A 16,192-nucleotide genomic window follows, 5' to 3' on the forward strand; every position below is an offset into this window, starting at 1 on the left:
CAACATTGGCCCATATAGGTTTCTCTCATCTTATTTTTAAAAAGTGCTGGAATTCTCACTTTTGTCTGCTGGTTGATTTAAATGTGGTCTTAGTCCTTTTGTTTCAGTACATATTGTTTGTAGGCTTAAGAACGTTCCAAGTGCTTTGATTAGGGTGTGAACGGCTTGGTGTGATTTAAAGGGTTAAATGAAAGTATTCTGTTTGATGTGTGGACATCAGAGAGGTCAGGTGGAGCGGTTTGTGTCAGTTGGCATTGATCAAGGCTAGTGCAAAGAAAATGACTCTAGTTTTGATTCACCCACCTTCAACATCTGTGGTTAGTTTCATGGCCGTGTCGATCATGACATTTTGGTTCATGGCCAATTTAACACTAGCACAACGCAATTGTTGTTTAAAATATCTGCTATTTTTTTTAAATGTGTTGTTTGAAACTGACTCTTACAAATATCAGCCACACTGTATTAGATGATATCTCCTTCAATTTTTCACATCGTAATGTGCTCAACAATCTGCTGGTTTATTCAAAAACCAAAATGCAGTCTGGCTATGTTAACATAGGGGTTACAAAAAATGTCCTGTTAAAATGGAGCTTTCAGGTGATTTGCACTGATTTGACATCTGTTTAGGAGGTCTCCATGAACTGCAAGCCCTGAGCAGTCTTGTCATGGCGTTTCATGCTTAAGCTTGGTGAAGGCTGAAGTATGTAAGTGGATAACTGTTCAGCTCTGTCATTATATTGCAGGAAATACATAATAACATACCTGGAAATTGTACATCGTGTGTTACACTTTGTAAAATGCTTTTAAACTTTTAAATGTTGTTTTGAAGGAGAATTTAAACATTGGAAGATGAAAATTATTCAGATTTCTGGACACATCTGAAATATAAGGGATGAATATTGTTTTCCATTTGTTAGTTACTGGTGTGGTAGAAATGATTTAATAGTCCCCAAGGGCTGTGCCACGAGCTGTGTGTCAGGTGTCAGGGCAGTAGACCCACCTGGTCAGTTGGTAAGGGTTCTGGTTTGTGAGCAGATCCCCTCAGAAGCTTCATTCACTCTCCTATATTCACTCACTCATTCACGTACACCAACTCATCTTAAGCTTGCGTGTACATTCTTGATAAGAGCAAGACTTTTTTTTCCCCCCTAATGTTTTTCTGTATTCCCTCAACTAGTCTCCCTAAAGCCAGGCTTCAGTGAGCTTAATAGACCATTATATGTCAAACTGTGTGAGATGATGCCAGTAAAATCTGTGTGTGACTGCGATAATCATGTGTTTTTAAAATCAGACTGTATGATAAAGATTCTCTAATGTTAGATGTGCGATGAAAGGAAATGACATCAGCGCGTTTCGTTTCACTTCACTCAATAACATCCTCTCATTGGTGGCTTGAAGACGAGCCTTGTAGGACTGTCACACGCTGCGATTTTGATCTAAAGTTTCATTACACTGCCAGAAATCAAATCAAACATAATTGGTCACAGAGTATGTCACATTGTGCATTCTGCCTCTAGTCCTAATATTCATGTGTGATGCATGACAGCAAAATCAGGGTGATTTCCACACAATGTGAACCTGGTTTAAGACTCCCGTTATGAATTTGTGAAGTAGCACCAATATAGACACTGATAAAAAACACTGCTCCTAGTGTATAGGAGGGCTTAAAACTGCTCCTAGTGTATAGGAGGGCTTAAAACTGCTCCTAGTGTATAGGAGGGCTTAAAACTGCTCCTAGTGTATAGGAGGGCTTAAAACTGCTCCTAGTGTATAGGAGGGCTTAAACGCTGAGGACACCTTTCGTTTCAGTGTATGAGTACGTATTGTACTTGTAATACCAGTCTAGCTTGGACCCAGAGCTCGTCATACATACCGACCCATTTCTGGACTAGTGGACTGTTACACCTGCTTAAATATAATGAATAATTAAATATGCTGTTTTTTCCTTGTCTCGCTTTTTTGTCTTTTGTGTAGGATATAAACTAATAGGAAGTCATTCAGGGGTCAAACTGTGCCGCTGGACCAAGGTACGCTTGAAATACCAATAAAATCTTTCTTCTCCAACAGCAAGGGAGCTTAACTCAGTTGAATAACCATTGATCTGTCTGTTCCCAGTCAATGCTGAGAGGCAGAGGAGGCTGCTATAAACATACTTTCTACGGGATCGAGTCTCACCGGTGCATGGAGACCACGCCAAGTCTGGCCTGTGCCAACAAGTGTGTGTTTTGCTGGAGGTGAGTCAAGTGTTCTTTCACTTAAACAGCTCATACATTTAATGAAGTGGACCTCCTTCAAAATTGGAGTGCAAAGGAAGATGAGGGGACATGGATTAATGTTGACACCGCTGAGGGAGGGACTAGAGCCAGCACCACTGGCTCTCACTAATGGACATAAAACATCTCCCTTAGACAGGGGTCTTACAGGCTATTGAGGTAGGCTCTCATGGCCAGTCCATGAGGCTGGTCTGAAGGCTGGCGTTAGGATGAAGCCCTGCTGACACACACACCTGGAGTTGGTTAGTAAGGTGCGGCTGCAAGCTCAGTTGAGATGGAGGACGCCCCGGTGCGCAGCCATGTAAATAAATCTGGGATGTTTTTGAGTGTCTACCATTCTGCTCGTATGCCCACGGTTTGTTGTCAAGTTTACCCTCTTAGTCTGCAATTTTATGGCTTATGGACATTATTAAAGTAGACGTTTCAAATGCTTCGCAGGGACAGTGAGGTGGTTTTGGTCCAGACTGTCGCAGGGACAATGAGGTGGTTTTGGTCCAGACTGTCGCAGGGACAGTGAGGTGGTCCGATGCGTTTCCCTCTACACCCCTGTAGAATGTCAACATCATAAACGATCGTTGTGCCCATGATTCCCTGTGCATCCTTTCTTGTTTTTGAGGGGGATAAAACAAGGGAAAATATCTCACTCTGGCCCAGAAGGGAGGAACCTTTGAGTAAATGGACTCGTTAAGTCTCCTCTTCCTCCTTCTCGTCCTCTTCGTTCCTTGCAGTGGTTTTTGTTGTGATAGCTGTAAGAGTGAGGGGGCCAGATTGGAGGGATTAGAGGGAGCACTTCAAGCCCCCTGGCCAACAGAAGCTGCATGGAGGAGTAATGATCACACCTGACGCGTAGCCCACAGGACCTGCCTGGAGAATTCAGTGTAGGTCATTAAACAGCTCATTATTGTCCCCTTTTGGTCTTTCAAGTAATTGCTGGCATCATAGGTCATTATCACACTGAAAGCAGGATTTGTGCAAAGTTCTTCTTATGTGTGCATACTTGTCCCATGTAATAGAAGTGCATGCACACCCAATATGTTCTTTTTGATCATCTCCAGTGTTTGAGATCCTTCAGCCCAGGACTTGACATCTGACGCTTTTGGTCAGTTTTAAGAAGTTTCACTCTTGGAGTTAACAGATCTGGTACTGAGTGTGACCTCCCCTCTTAATAATACTCTTATCACAGTGGTTGGAAGATACAGTTTGTATAAACTTTTCTACCTCCCTTACTGTTGGTATTGTTGCTAGTTTTAAATATTGTAGTTAAACCTCTAACCATAAGATTTTAGCATCTGCTCAGAAATCAGACTGATTTGAGAGGCATGCATAATACAAACTAGGCACTTTTATATGGTGATACTACTTTATTGTAGTAAGGCTAATTTTATTAGCTCTCTCTGCTGACTTTTGACACTGTGGACCACAATATGGGTCTGCAGTGGACTCTTCTCTGGAGATCGGAATGGAAAAACGTAGTTGTTCCTTGTCGCGAATGCCCTTTTCACTGATGTGAGTGGTACTGAAAGGGTCACTGGAAGCTGATCTGCTGGGCCAGCGAGGTGGGCCTGTGCTCTGCCTGACACATGGCATGTTCATCATGGCTGTCCTCTTGTTCTCCCTCCACAGACACCACACCAACCCGGTGGGCACCGAGTGGCGCTGGAAGATGGACCCAGCTGAGAAGATCCTAAAGGAGTCGGTGGAGAACCATCAGAACATGATTCGGCAGTTTCGAGGTAATTGCAGCCAGGGGCATTGTTGCATAAGACCCGGACTAAAGCTCCTAACCCCTCTCTTAGCACTTAGAAGCCCCGTTTCTCTTCTCAGACGTATCCCAGCCTCTCTTCTCTGTTGGGATACTCTATAGAAAAATGTCTATTTTTCTCATAGTAGTTAAAAAAGACTGTTGGATTTTCATATTCATAGCCCAAAAGATGAACGCTCAACTTGAATACCTGTAGAAAGTTGCAGGTCGAAAGCATAACACTTTCTGAGGACAAACGGAGGAACGAACAGAAAATGTCAGCCGCTTTCTGTTCGACTGCTAGACACGGGGGATCACAGTGGCAGTATATTGGAACATAGCCTAGGTTATTTTTTATGCTGCTGTCATTCATTTTAATTGTGGTTCTTCAGACTGATCTTGGACCTGTCACCTTTAACCTTGTCATGGGGATTTGTGTCCTGCTTGGTTCAGCATTGAAGGTCTTAAAACCTTCGATGAGCTGTAATTTGGCTGCTCTGCTGTCACCACTGCAGTGGTACGGTACTCATCGTCCCCACTGGTTTCAAAACAGTGGGTCAGTTAGGAGACTAGATGTGATGGTTTTGGACTGCCAGAATGTTGTAGAAAATAGGACACAGAAGGGTGGTGGTTTTTTACTGTGTGCATAAAAAAGTGAACTTAGAAAAATGCAAATGCTGAGTCATGATGTGCCCTAGAAATGTCACATTAGTTAAAACAGTTGTCGGTTAAAATTGATTAAACTTCATACACACGTGTGAGCCATCCAGTGTTGAAATATCATTCTCCTGACATAGTGGGCTTGCACAGAGTATTTCCAGCTTCTGAAAAGCTGGCCACACCTTTTCTTAATTTAACTTTTGACCCCTGATGCATTTTCTTCATAATCTCTTCACCTGTGGCCTGTTGGGTTCACCATATAGCTCTGATGGAAGTGAGTCATTGCCTCTTGGGTGTAAACATGCTCCCTCTTGGGGTTGGAAAAGATCCTTTGGTTTTGGTGCCATTGTTTTACCCTTCATGTGTAAGGGAGAAGGAGGCAGCTCACATGCTTGGTGCTTTTTCTTCTTTCCCCTTTAGTCATAGACTGAAATATCCATCATGGCCTGACAGACAGAAAAGCAGTGCGTGTTACGGGTGAAAGCGTGCTCCCTGTGACGTGAGCTTGGAGTGGAGCTAAATATAGAGGCACAGGTCTGGCCAGCTTTCAGGTAGTTTGCTGAAGCAGACTTTGGTTTCGAAGGGCCTGATTACCCTCATTTCAGACAACTCTGGACTTTACTGCTTTAATGACAATGCTGAAAAAAACACTGTTGGTAAACATCAAAGCAATAAATCATCTTTTAATATTTAAAAAGGAGGAACAGTCAGGTCCTAGAGGCGGATTTCAGTCTGGATCCAGCTTTGATTTCACCACTCCATCTCTACCGTCTCCTTGTTGCCAACATGTACTCAGGCTGCCGTTGCCCCATTAGTGCGTCGTGTAGCCTGCATGCCGTGATGACCCAGGCAGTGCAGACGAGCACAGCAACACGGGGCCAACGTCAGGCAGCACCTGCTGCATCAGCATCTAGAGATGCTTTAAGAGTGAGACCAAGTAGAGGATTATTTGTAACCGCTTCAAATAAAACATTCATGCCTTTTTTTTTTTTTTTTTTTTTTTTTTTTTATAATAACGTCATGTCAGTTTTGATTTGGCGTTCCTTTTGTCTCCTTTTCTGTTATCTGATACTTGGGAAGTTTTTTTAGAGGCAAGATGAACAGCTTAAGATCAGTCCAGAACTTGACATTCGACGGTTGCAATAAGTTTGAAGACATTTCACTCTTCGAGTTAAAGAAAATTCAGTCATACGTAATACAATCTTGGCCCTGCTATGTGGTGAGAGAACTTTACTGTCCTAATGCTAATTTTATTAGCTCTGTGTTAATAAAATTGTCTGACTTTTGACACCATGGACCACAAAATGCTTACTGACTTTCATTTACTACTCATCATTTTGCCCACAAGGTCTGTTCCCTCTGTGTGTGCTAACTCTATTGACCAGAACTATAAAAATTCATTTGGACAGGTTTGATAGGTGATTTATTCAAACATCTTTTTAGCCTACTCTTGTGTGTGGTATGTTTTGTTTTTGTTTTTGTTTTTTTTTGTTTTTTGTTTGTTTTTTCAGCTGTTGTGTGGTTTGTTTTTGTTTTTCACCATTTTCTCCTTTTGCTCAGCACACTGACCAAGGCGAGCTGTTTTCTGTGCTTCGCAATGAAATGTTGCTAACATCCCGGGTGTTGGTGCTGTTTGTGGGTGTTCATGTAAATGTCTTGATTTTAGGGTTTGCCTCCTTCCCCCCGCCAGTGCTTTGCTCGTTAGGGGTCCCAGCTTCAATGAACGTAAAGTTGGCTCACGAGTGCAGTGGCACTGATGGAGTGTGTGTTTGGGCCGTGGCAGGGGTCCCGGGGGTGTGGCCTGCACGCTTGGAGGAGGGCCTGGCAGTGAAGCACTGTGCTCTGTCTCTGGTGGGGGAGCCCATCATGTACCCGGAGATAAACGCCTTCCTGCGTCTACTCCACCAGCGCCAAATCTCCAGCTTCCTGGTCACCAACGCCCAATTCCCTGATGAGATTAGGTGGGTTCCACCGCATTCACTATATCCTTAGTATGTACCAAGTTTATGCTTAGTTCAATATAATCTGTTAGAATTTGTGCTTCAGAGCGTATGCATGATGGAGTGCTCTGAATTATACATCAGCAAATTTGAATGTATTGTCTTTGTCACATTTTCAGTTTGGCTGCTGTTAAACTCCATCTTCTTCTGGGCTAATGTGAATGCCTGTGTGCGCTTGTGTGTGTGTGTGCACGCGTGTGTGTGTCTGTGCGCGCGTGTGTGCACGCCAAACGTGTGGGTATGTTGCTACAAGCCTCCTTCTGTATTAGGCATTGACTCTGAGTCTGGTTAGTCCAGGGGCTACTACAAGAAACAAAACTAGCCCAGCAGTGAGTACTTCCTGATACTGTTGTCTAACCCCCGAGTCCCAGGGAGGAACACTAAGGCAGCTGCTCTTTAATTAAGCCTAACGTTTGCCTTAAGCAAATTAACGAGACGAATCAAATGCCTTTATTAGATTTTCATAACACAGCCGGCATATTTCAGTAATGTTGCTTTTAAGGGATAAACAGTCTCACAAGCATTTTGTCTATTTACAGAAAGGATAAGTTTAGCACATAAGATTGCTAAAAGTGCCTTTTATCATGAGGGGTACAGCACGAGTAAGACCCTACCTTTGATTACAAGATGGCAAGTTTAATGCAATGCACTGCTTACAGGGCTGCCTCAAACTGCAGTAAATAAACTCCAACTGCTACAAAATGTAGCAGCAAGAATATTAACATGTACCAGAAAATATGATCATTTTAGACCAATTTTAGCATCACCCCTCTGGCTGCCTGTTTCCTTTAGAATTGATGATAAACTTTTATTACTAGTTTTAAAATCTTTAAATGGTTTAGCACCTTCATATATTTCTAAATGCCTGAAGAGTATGTTCAGAGTCTTCATGTACTGGTAGCCTCCTCCAGATCATACAGAGAAGCAGCCTCAAATATTTGGCACATTACCAACAGAAAGCAGCACCAACAGAACACATTACCAATAAGCCAACGGAACGCAACACACCAACCAAACGACAACACCAACCGAAACACATTACCAGCGGACAAGTGGCACACGACACCAGCAGAACACAACACCAAAAGACATTCGTCAGACTCCCTCTGTAACTATTTTTAAAAAATGGGTAAAAACATTTATTAACTTAAGAGTTTAATTAACTTTTACTATAAGCTTTTTGCAGTTGCCTTTTTATTTCTTTACATTAATTTTTTTTTATTATATTAATCTTTATTATATTAATTTCATTAATCAGTTTTTCTATTAATTTTATAATTGTGTTGATCTGTTTTGATTTTGTATCTACAGCACTTTGAGCTGCATTTTAGTTATATTTATTTCACTTATATAAAGTTTTTATTATTATTATTATTATTATTATTATTAAATAAAACAAACCCAATCTTCACTCAGCAACCCAGCACAGAGAGCTTTCTGACAGTGATGTCTGTTTACAGACAGGGTGAGAGTTGCTGTGAGATGTTCTCTGTAACAAACTGCATGTGAATCAGATGTGGTTTTCCACTTTCATGTTACATTTCCGTATTGGTTTGTCAGCGGTATGTTTTGAAGTGGTTGCTTTTCTGTGCCATGTGGTCTGTGGTACAGGGGAACTGCAGTATTGAAGAGCGGTTGATCTCCTGTGGGAGGCTGAGCAGCTCCTGCTGTGTTTGCTGCGCAGTAGACAGCTGTTGTCCTAGACGCTTCGGCCCTAATCTGCATTTATGTCAGATTGGGCCGATTCAGCTCTGTGCTGTTGGCTGTCACAGGCAGTCGGTGTGTTATCACTCATGGCCTGCACACATATTCATGTTTGAGCACCAGACCCCTTGTTAGATGTGTCTTGTGTTTAAGATGCGGGGCTTATATAGATCACAGTGTATTCCTAGGAGTCCTGCATCTTTTTCCCCGTGCTTGAGTGTTGCTAATGAAGGTGCTGTGATCTCTTTGTGGTAAGCTGGCAGGGCTTTTCTCAACCGTTAGCCTGAGTTGTCGTTTCATCATTTTGTCTCCTTTTTGGATCTCCTCTCATTATTTGCGATCTTTGTGTCGGACAGCAGGATGCATGCAGTCCATTACAGCTCATTTTCCCTGCGTGGAAAGCGGATGTGCGTGTGGAGAAGTGCGTGCTTGTCCTCTGCTGGAGGGTTCCACATTTGTCCTGATCTGATCACACGATGCCTACTGGCCTTCAGGAATGGAACCATTATTCATTTATGCCAGTCCTGAGAGGTACTCAGCCCTTGGTGACAGGATTAAGAGGAAACCTGGCCACTTGTACTGATGGGCGAGAATGGATTGATACTCGAGTGTAACCTCTCATCTGTTTCTCTCTCATTTTCTCTCTCTCGCTGCAGGAACCTGTTGCCCGTCACTCAGCTCTACGTCAGCGTGGATGCCAGCACCAGGGACAGTCTGAAAAAAATTGACCGCCCCCTCTTCAAAGACTTCTGGGAGCGCTTTCTGGACAGTCTCCAGGCCCTCGGAGAGAAGGTGAGGGCTGTGCACTGGAGCACTGACACCTCATTCTCATACGTGTTCTTATATGTATTCGCTTTTCACCAACACCAACCAGTTGTCGGTGGGAGGGGCCGGGGGGAGGGGCCGGGGGGGTATTTGGGCAAATCGCTCTGCAAACACTTTTATTTAAATAGTCTGTAGAGAGAATAATGTGCAGTATACATATTTTAATATACTGCACCACCAATACCAATTCTTACTAAGAGAAACAACCAAGTGCACCATCGAGGTTTGCGAGGTTGTTGAATGTTTTTTTTAATTTAATTTTATTTTATTAACTGCTATTGGAGAATGATTTGAAGTCTCGCTGTACATTGTACATAACAGATGAAGGATTTTTAAGCTTTTTGCTTTTGTGTGCCTTTTGCTCCTGTTTTGATTGGTTTTATATTCCATACATCAGTTTTCCATTGTGCAGTTTCTCATGAGGCCACAGGTTTCTATGCGGAATACTGGTCTGTGGAATTTCCTCAGTGGTATTTTTCTGTGCTGGAGCTCAACAGGAGCAGGATGCCTACAGAGGAAGACGACGCCTTCATATTGATTTTGTAAAGTTGGTAGCAAACTATGAACCTGCAGCATGAAGCCTCTGATTGATTTCCATTCTACGGTGGAGCCGTTTTGTTTGGCCCTGACGTTCACAGGACCGCCATTTCTCCACACAATCAAATGTGTCATTCATACTGCAGGGTTGGGGTAAGGTATGGCAGCAGTTTTTGGTCTTCTGTTCTCTAGACGTGGGCTCAGCCTGAGGAATGCACAGAGGTGTTCATTTCCCTGAGAAACTCAATACAGCTAGGCTGCGATTTTTAAAGACTGTTATGCAGAATTGCTCCTTAACACTCATGTACTGCCCTGTGCATACTGTGACTTATAATGCCTTGTCTGAAGGTGTGTGTGTGTGTGTGTGTGTGTGTGTGTGTGTGTGTGTGTGTGTGTGTGTGTGTGTGAGAGAGAGAGAGAGGGAGAGACAGACACAGAGATTGAAACTATAAAAATGGCAGATTTCTTATGTAGTCCGAAGAATGACTTCCCATGATGGTCGTCAGATTGTGTGGAGGCACTCCCCTCTGTACCGTATACACAAGTTCCTTTCAGTACAGTAAATATACCACCTTTCAGAGTTTCTATGCTAAAGTGTATTTTCTGTTGATAACCAGGAGGTACCAGTATGAGCTTACCATGGATACAATAGTTTTAGTGCTTGTTTGTTTGTTTTTTATTCTTTAAGGCATCTTTATTTAATCCAAAATATCACTGAAAGCGATATTATTGTTTCTCACAAGGTTTAGGAAGCTTCATTCACCTTCTCTCTCATGGTTTTTCAGCATCATCCTCTTTCCACTTTTATCTCCTGCCCACAAAACAAGATTCTTTGTCCAGAATTTCCAGTGTACGCAGAGGTCAGATGTCTGTTTAGCTTCAGGCCGACTGCTTCAAACCTGTAAGTCGCCATCAGTTTGCGCCTGAGGGAGTCTGACAGAGCGAGAGCATGAGCGTCTCACGTTTCCCCGAGGGAGTCTGACAGAGCGAGAGCATGAGCGTCTCACGTTTCCCCAAGGGAGTCTGACAGAGCGAGAGCATAAACGTCTCACGTCTCCTTGAGGGAGTCTGGTCTGACAGAGCGAGAGCATGAGCGTCTTACGTTTCCCCAAGGGAGTCTGACAGAGCGAGAGCATAAACGTCTCACGTCTCCTCGAGGGAGTCTGACAGAGCGAGAGCATGAGCGTCTCACGTTTCCCCGAGGGAGTCTGACAGAGCAAGAGCATCAATGTCTCACGTTTCCCCGAGGGAGTCTGACAGAGCGAGAGCATTAACGACTCACGTTTACCTGAGGGAGTCTGACAGAGAGAGAGCATCAATGTCTCACGTTTACCTGAGGGAGTCTGACAGAGAGAGAGCATCAATGTCTCACGTTTACCTGAGGGAGCCTTCCCCAGCGTGAGCAGCAGTGTCTCATGTCCATGTCTTCAAAGCACTAAGGAGGGTAGCATGACAGGCGTCCCATATCTTTGCCACTTAAGATAATTACATGGGCACTACTGTCTTATGAAAGACTGTCAACATGTCCTTTGTCTTGCGAAGGACATGTAATGTGACAGTAAGGATATTTTACTACATTAATCGAAAGGTAACTGCTATGCATCTTTGGTACTGATCTAATTATTGTGTATGTTCTGAACCTTGATGGAGTGAATGGGTTCTTTTTCAATTAAGGTCCATCTGAATTTATGTGAACATTCTCTACAGCAGGGCATGGTGTGTCCAGGACATGTAAGATGCAGAGGCGGGCTCAGAGACAGGGTGAGAGGCGTCATTCTTTTGCTCCTATTCGACACCTGTCTCTTCAAGCCAGAGGTTTTCATCTCCACTCCTGGGGCCCTGGTGTCCCTGTCTGTGTGGCAGTCTGTCTGTCTGCGTGTTGCCCCAGAATGGCTCCTCAAAAACAAGATGTATCAGGCTTTTCCAAAGTTGGCCATTCGTTCTTTGGGTCGAATGCGTTTCTTTTCTCTCCAGCTCACTGGACCTTCTGACCCGTTGCAAGTGTCAGCTCATGCACTGCTCTGAGCCTGCTTCACCAGGCTGGCTACCAGCCTCAAAAAGGGTCTCCGTTCACCTCTCTTACTGCTCTTCTACAGGACACACTGCTCAGGTGATAAATTGGCCGAGTGCCAAGAAGCCCAGTGATGAGGCGGGTCTGAGCGGCGATCTTCCCCAGCACTGAGCTCCGCAGGGATGACAGAGGAGTGATTTTGTTTGTTTGTTTCCCTCGGGCGTTTACCCACACCCTTTCTGTTGCTCTGCGTTTCAACACCAAGCCTGGTTGTCCTGGTCAGGGGAGGATCAGTTCCTTCCTCCATCTTGGTAGCACTGACTGATGACATCTGGACTGTATGAATAGTTTATGGCTGTTCTGGATTCGTGAAGCATAGCGGTTCCAGCCATGGGCAGAGTCTCTCCTCTCCCTGCACCCTTAATGATGGAGGCGTGTGGAGCTCGAGACTGTTTCAGAACTGAATGCAGAGTAAAGAGCCATCAACATTCTGCCCAGGTGCTCAGCATTGCTGCCTGTCTCTCTGCGTTGCTGCCCTTCCTGCTCAGGTGCGCGACATGACTGTCGCTGAGCAACTCTTCATGCAATGGTGAGGCGTTGGGTTGAGTGGTGAGTCCACATATGTAGGAGCTGTTGCACACATACTAAGTGTGTCCTTGGCACTTCTCGCTCTACTGGGATGAGCTGTGTCCACCCAGCTGGGAATGAATCGTACCAGACTCCCCACACTTGGAATCCTCCTCACATTCTGCCTCCTCTTTGCTCTTTAAAGGGAGCCTTTCCTGCTCTCTAGGAAGCTTCAACCCTGAGGGTTGCCAGAGCATGCCTTGTATTTAAGCTGCATATAATGTGCATTTAAGTAAAGGGTGGGGGGCTTATAAAGTGTAATGGCTCTTGTTACTCTAAATGCACAAACATTATCTTGTGTAGCTCTGAATGTGTGGGTTTGCTCAGCTGTTCATTTCGTCTGTCTGAAGTCATAGTTTCTAATTTCTATATGTGGTTTTATTGCAACATCCGACTGTCTTCCCCGTGTGGGAGGCGAGGTCGTGGGTCTTAAAGCACCCCTCCTGTCCCAACCTAACAGCTAGCCATCCGTATACTGCTGTGTCCCAGGGTTGAATTAAGTTTCACTGCATTTATTTCTGTTTAGTTGAACATGTACAAATCCTGTAGGTGGTAAATCAGCACAGGGCTTTTGCTGCACGCGCACACACATACTTGCAACCATCTTTCCCAGCTGATGGCTGATGAGTTTTCAGTGTCTGATTCATTATCGTTTTCTCTCTCTGTCCACCGCATTGTTTAGGTCTTTTTAAGGGCTAAGACAATGCTGACTGCTTGTTGGGAACTCTTCCGGCCCAATAAGAGCTGCAGGAGTGGTGGCTGCCCATTATTCCTGGGGCCTTCTTAACAACACTGGAGGGAGGACTGGTTTTCACTCATGCAGAGATGAGGAAGAACTGGTCTGTTAAAAAAGGCGCTGGTCTTTTATGCAGTTCACTTAATTGACAGGCTGCATAGTCATTGTTATAAAAATCAAACATCGTCACTTGGATTGGTGCAGTGCCGTTCAAAATAGAGTTTCGTATATTCTCACCAGTCACTTTACTGGATGCCCCTAACTTGCAGCTGCATTTAGTGGTCACTTTGAGGTGCCACTGTCCTGTAGGTGTACATTTATAGACTGCACTCCATCTGTTGTCATGCACGGTTTGCCTGCCGCCCTCTGTGCTGCTGAGCCGAGGCCAGGCTGTGACCCAGGACCACTACTGACGGATTTGTGTGGTTCTTAGCACAGCAGCAACACTGCTATGGTAGCAGTTCTTAGTGACAGTGACCATGCATCAGGCACAGCAGTGTTGGTCACTATTGGGTCAGAAACTAGCCACTGATAAAGGAACAGAGTCTCCGTGTGTAATGACATGTACTGTAATCTCTAACTGTACACTTACAGAATAAACAATTAAGTGAGCAGTGAGTGAGTGAATGTACTAACAAGAATGAAGGGACAAATATGCATTAAACATGGACTATGGGAGGACTTGGAGTTCACGTTCTTCATCATGTAACAGAACAGTGTGGAACATCGTTAACGAGGTTAAGGATGTCAGCCAAGCGTAGCTGCTGCAAATCTGACCTATGACCTCTGACCTGTGCTGATTCGGTGCAATCGTCTCTGCTTTCGCAGAAACAGCGTACGGTGTACCGACTGACCCTGGTCAAGGCTTGGAACGTGGACGAAATGATGGCGTACGCTGAGCTCATCGCCCTGGGCCAGCCAGAATTCATCGAGGTCAAGGTACGTGATCAGTGCTCTCCCCCTCATTCCCCCGCTTTCTCTTTCTTTCACGCTATCGCTCTCTCTCTCTCTCACTCCGTCATTTCTCATTGACGTTCCCTCACATTCCTTTCTCATGGAGATGGGCGTCAAGGTTACGGTAGAGTCCCACAATTTGTCCTTTATTTCATTAGCAAGAGATGCAGATAATGACTTGTTAAATTAGCCCTCTAAAGGAGAGAACAAAAAGTTCTTTCACTTGGCCAGTTGGTTTAGTCACGCAAGATTAATTTTGTTGGGCTTTGGAAACAACGTCTTAATGTAATGCCACTGCAAGGCCATTCTATGTGCATTATGTGGGCAGTGGTAGCTCAGTGGTTAAGGTACTTGACTTGTAATTGGCTTGTTGCTGGTTCAAGTCCCACCACTGCCAAGTTGCCACTGTTGGGGCCCTGAGCAAGACCCTCAACCCCCAGCTGCTCAAGTTGTACTCAGTCATAACTGTAAGTCGCTTTGGATAAAAGTGTCAGCTAAATGCCATAAATGTACACGTCCAGTCTGAAATTTCAGAATATGGTGTGCTTCCCATGCCATGGCTTCACTTCTCTATGCGTTTTTATACTTGATATGTTCCAGAACATCCAGCAGTTTATGGTGTGTAGAACAGGGCTCACACCATGGAATGTTAGCATATGACTTCTGAGTATGATTAATTATTTCTGGATACATAATGACTTTAATTATTTGTCACACTGAAAACACGAACACTTAAGCTTCCAATCCATTTTTATCTGAGACTGCTTCTCATCTCTTGTGAAATGTGGAGACCGTGGCTTTGAAATATGCCACGTGCATGACATGAATGACTTTTTAATTACAGCATACAATCACCCATCGGCAAATGGTGACTGTGAGCGTCACCCTCAATTAGTCTGTCCTAGTGATTAATCCTATAGCTAATAATCATCTCGTATGCCGCTCAGTTTCACTGGTCAGCCGACCCTGAACAGGAAACGGAGTAAATACCAGGATATGATGCGCCTTGATACGTTTGGATGTTTTTGTGTTCAGACAGAATTAGATTTGTATTCAGTATGCTATCAGAAATGTATTGCCTAAACTCATTAAATGAATGGTGTTGAGTAATGGGTGAGCTGGTTTAGTAGAGGGAACAGTTCTTTCTCATTGTGTTTTATGGACAACTCCATTTCTGATGAAGAGAGAGATTTGCTATTCCAGCACTGCTTTGTGTATTGAAAGTCTGGTGAGCTGTAACAGCGACTACATCCCATCCACTTCATGAAGCAATTGAGTGATTACAGAGATACAAGCGCTCTTTCATTTTAGCACTGGGCTTTAAACAGACAGAGGTTTAGTTTGTAATTAAGTTTCTCACCGAACCCCCCCCCTCTCTGGGGTTAGAGGTAGAGAAGCTCAGAGCAACCACATCTGTGGAACAGTGCTCTGATTGGTCTCCAGCCTCTCACCTTTCACTCTGATTGGTCCCCATCGTCTCACCTCTCTGGCTCCGTGTGTGGCTGATTGTAATGGACGCCCGTGGTAATTCCTGCAGGTGGTTTTAGCCGTGCCCTGCGCCAGTCTTGGCCCTCTCTGTCTCTTGCTGTAGCTGAGATGGGGGAACTGCTGCTCGCCCACGTCCGTGTTTACTGTGACCCCTCAAGCAGCCACCCCGAAGCCGGCTGGATCGGCGCAGCCCGTGTTCAGAGCGGAGGCGCTCCAGAGCGGAGTGGCCTTCCACTGTTACCTAGCAACAATAATCGAGTTGCTTTGATGGGCTGAGGATTTGTATGCTTGCAACTCTGGGAGGAAATCGAGGCCATGGAAGAATGCGGGAATTTCCACTGAATATAACCGGAGCCTGGCCCTCTGAGACTCAACACTGCTCTATAATAGACTGTTTCCACTGGATTTATGGGATAATGTTATATTCACTCGTGTTAGTTTCTCTTTTATTTTCCATCCACAGCAGTTGGTCACATTTATGTTGGGTACAATTCAGGGTGCCTTCACACCATCTCTCTGGAGTGAGGTTTAAATATTAAAGAACTCATTTATTATAATGATCACATTTTGGTTTCTTGATGACCCTAATGACAGAAGAGAAATTAATGTGCACGTTTTATGAGCAGATGTGATTAA

The 16,192-nt window shown here is 44.3% G+C and overlaps 1 protein-coding gene across 1 annotated transcript in view; it reads left to right on the top strand.

Annotated features, from left to right (window-relative positions):
* Window positions 1-16,192, top strand: part of tyw1 (tRNA-yW synthesizing protein 1 homolog (S. cerevisiae)) — a 43,193-nt gene that overhangs the window by 13,642 nt on the left and 13,359 nt on the right. Inside the window, exons 9-14 of the mRNA XM_035534245.1 lie at window positions 1,975-2,027; window positions 2,116-2,234; window positions 3,897-4,006; window positions 6,458-6,635; window positions 9,035-9,170; window positions 13,943-14,053. Coding sequence (XP_035390138.1) covers window positions 1,975-2,027; window positions 2,116-2,234; window positions 3,897-4,006; window positions 6,458-6,635; window positions 9,035-9,170; window positions 13,943-14,053 — 707 coding nt within the window. The remainder of the gene's footprint in view (window positions 1-1,974; window positions 2,028-2,115; window positions 2,235-3,896; window positions 4,007-6,457; window positions 6,636-9,034; window positions 9,171-13,942; window positions 14,054-16,192) is intronic.

The sequence above is a fragment of the Electrophorus electricus genome, chromosome 15 (assembly GCF_013358815.1).
Source record: "Electrophorus electricus isolate fEleEle1 chromosome 15, fEleEle1.pri, whole genome shotgun sequence".
NCBI classification, from domain to species: domain Eukaryota; kingdom Metazoa; phylum Chordata; class Actinopteri; order Gymnotiformes; family Gymnotidae; genus Electrophorus; species Electrophorus electricus.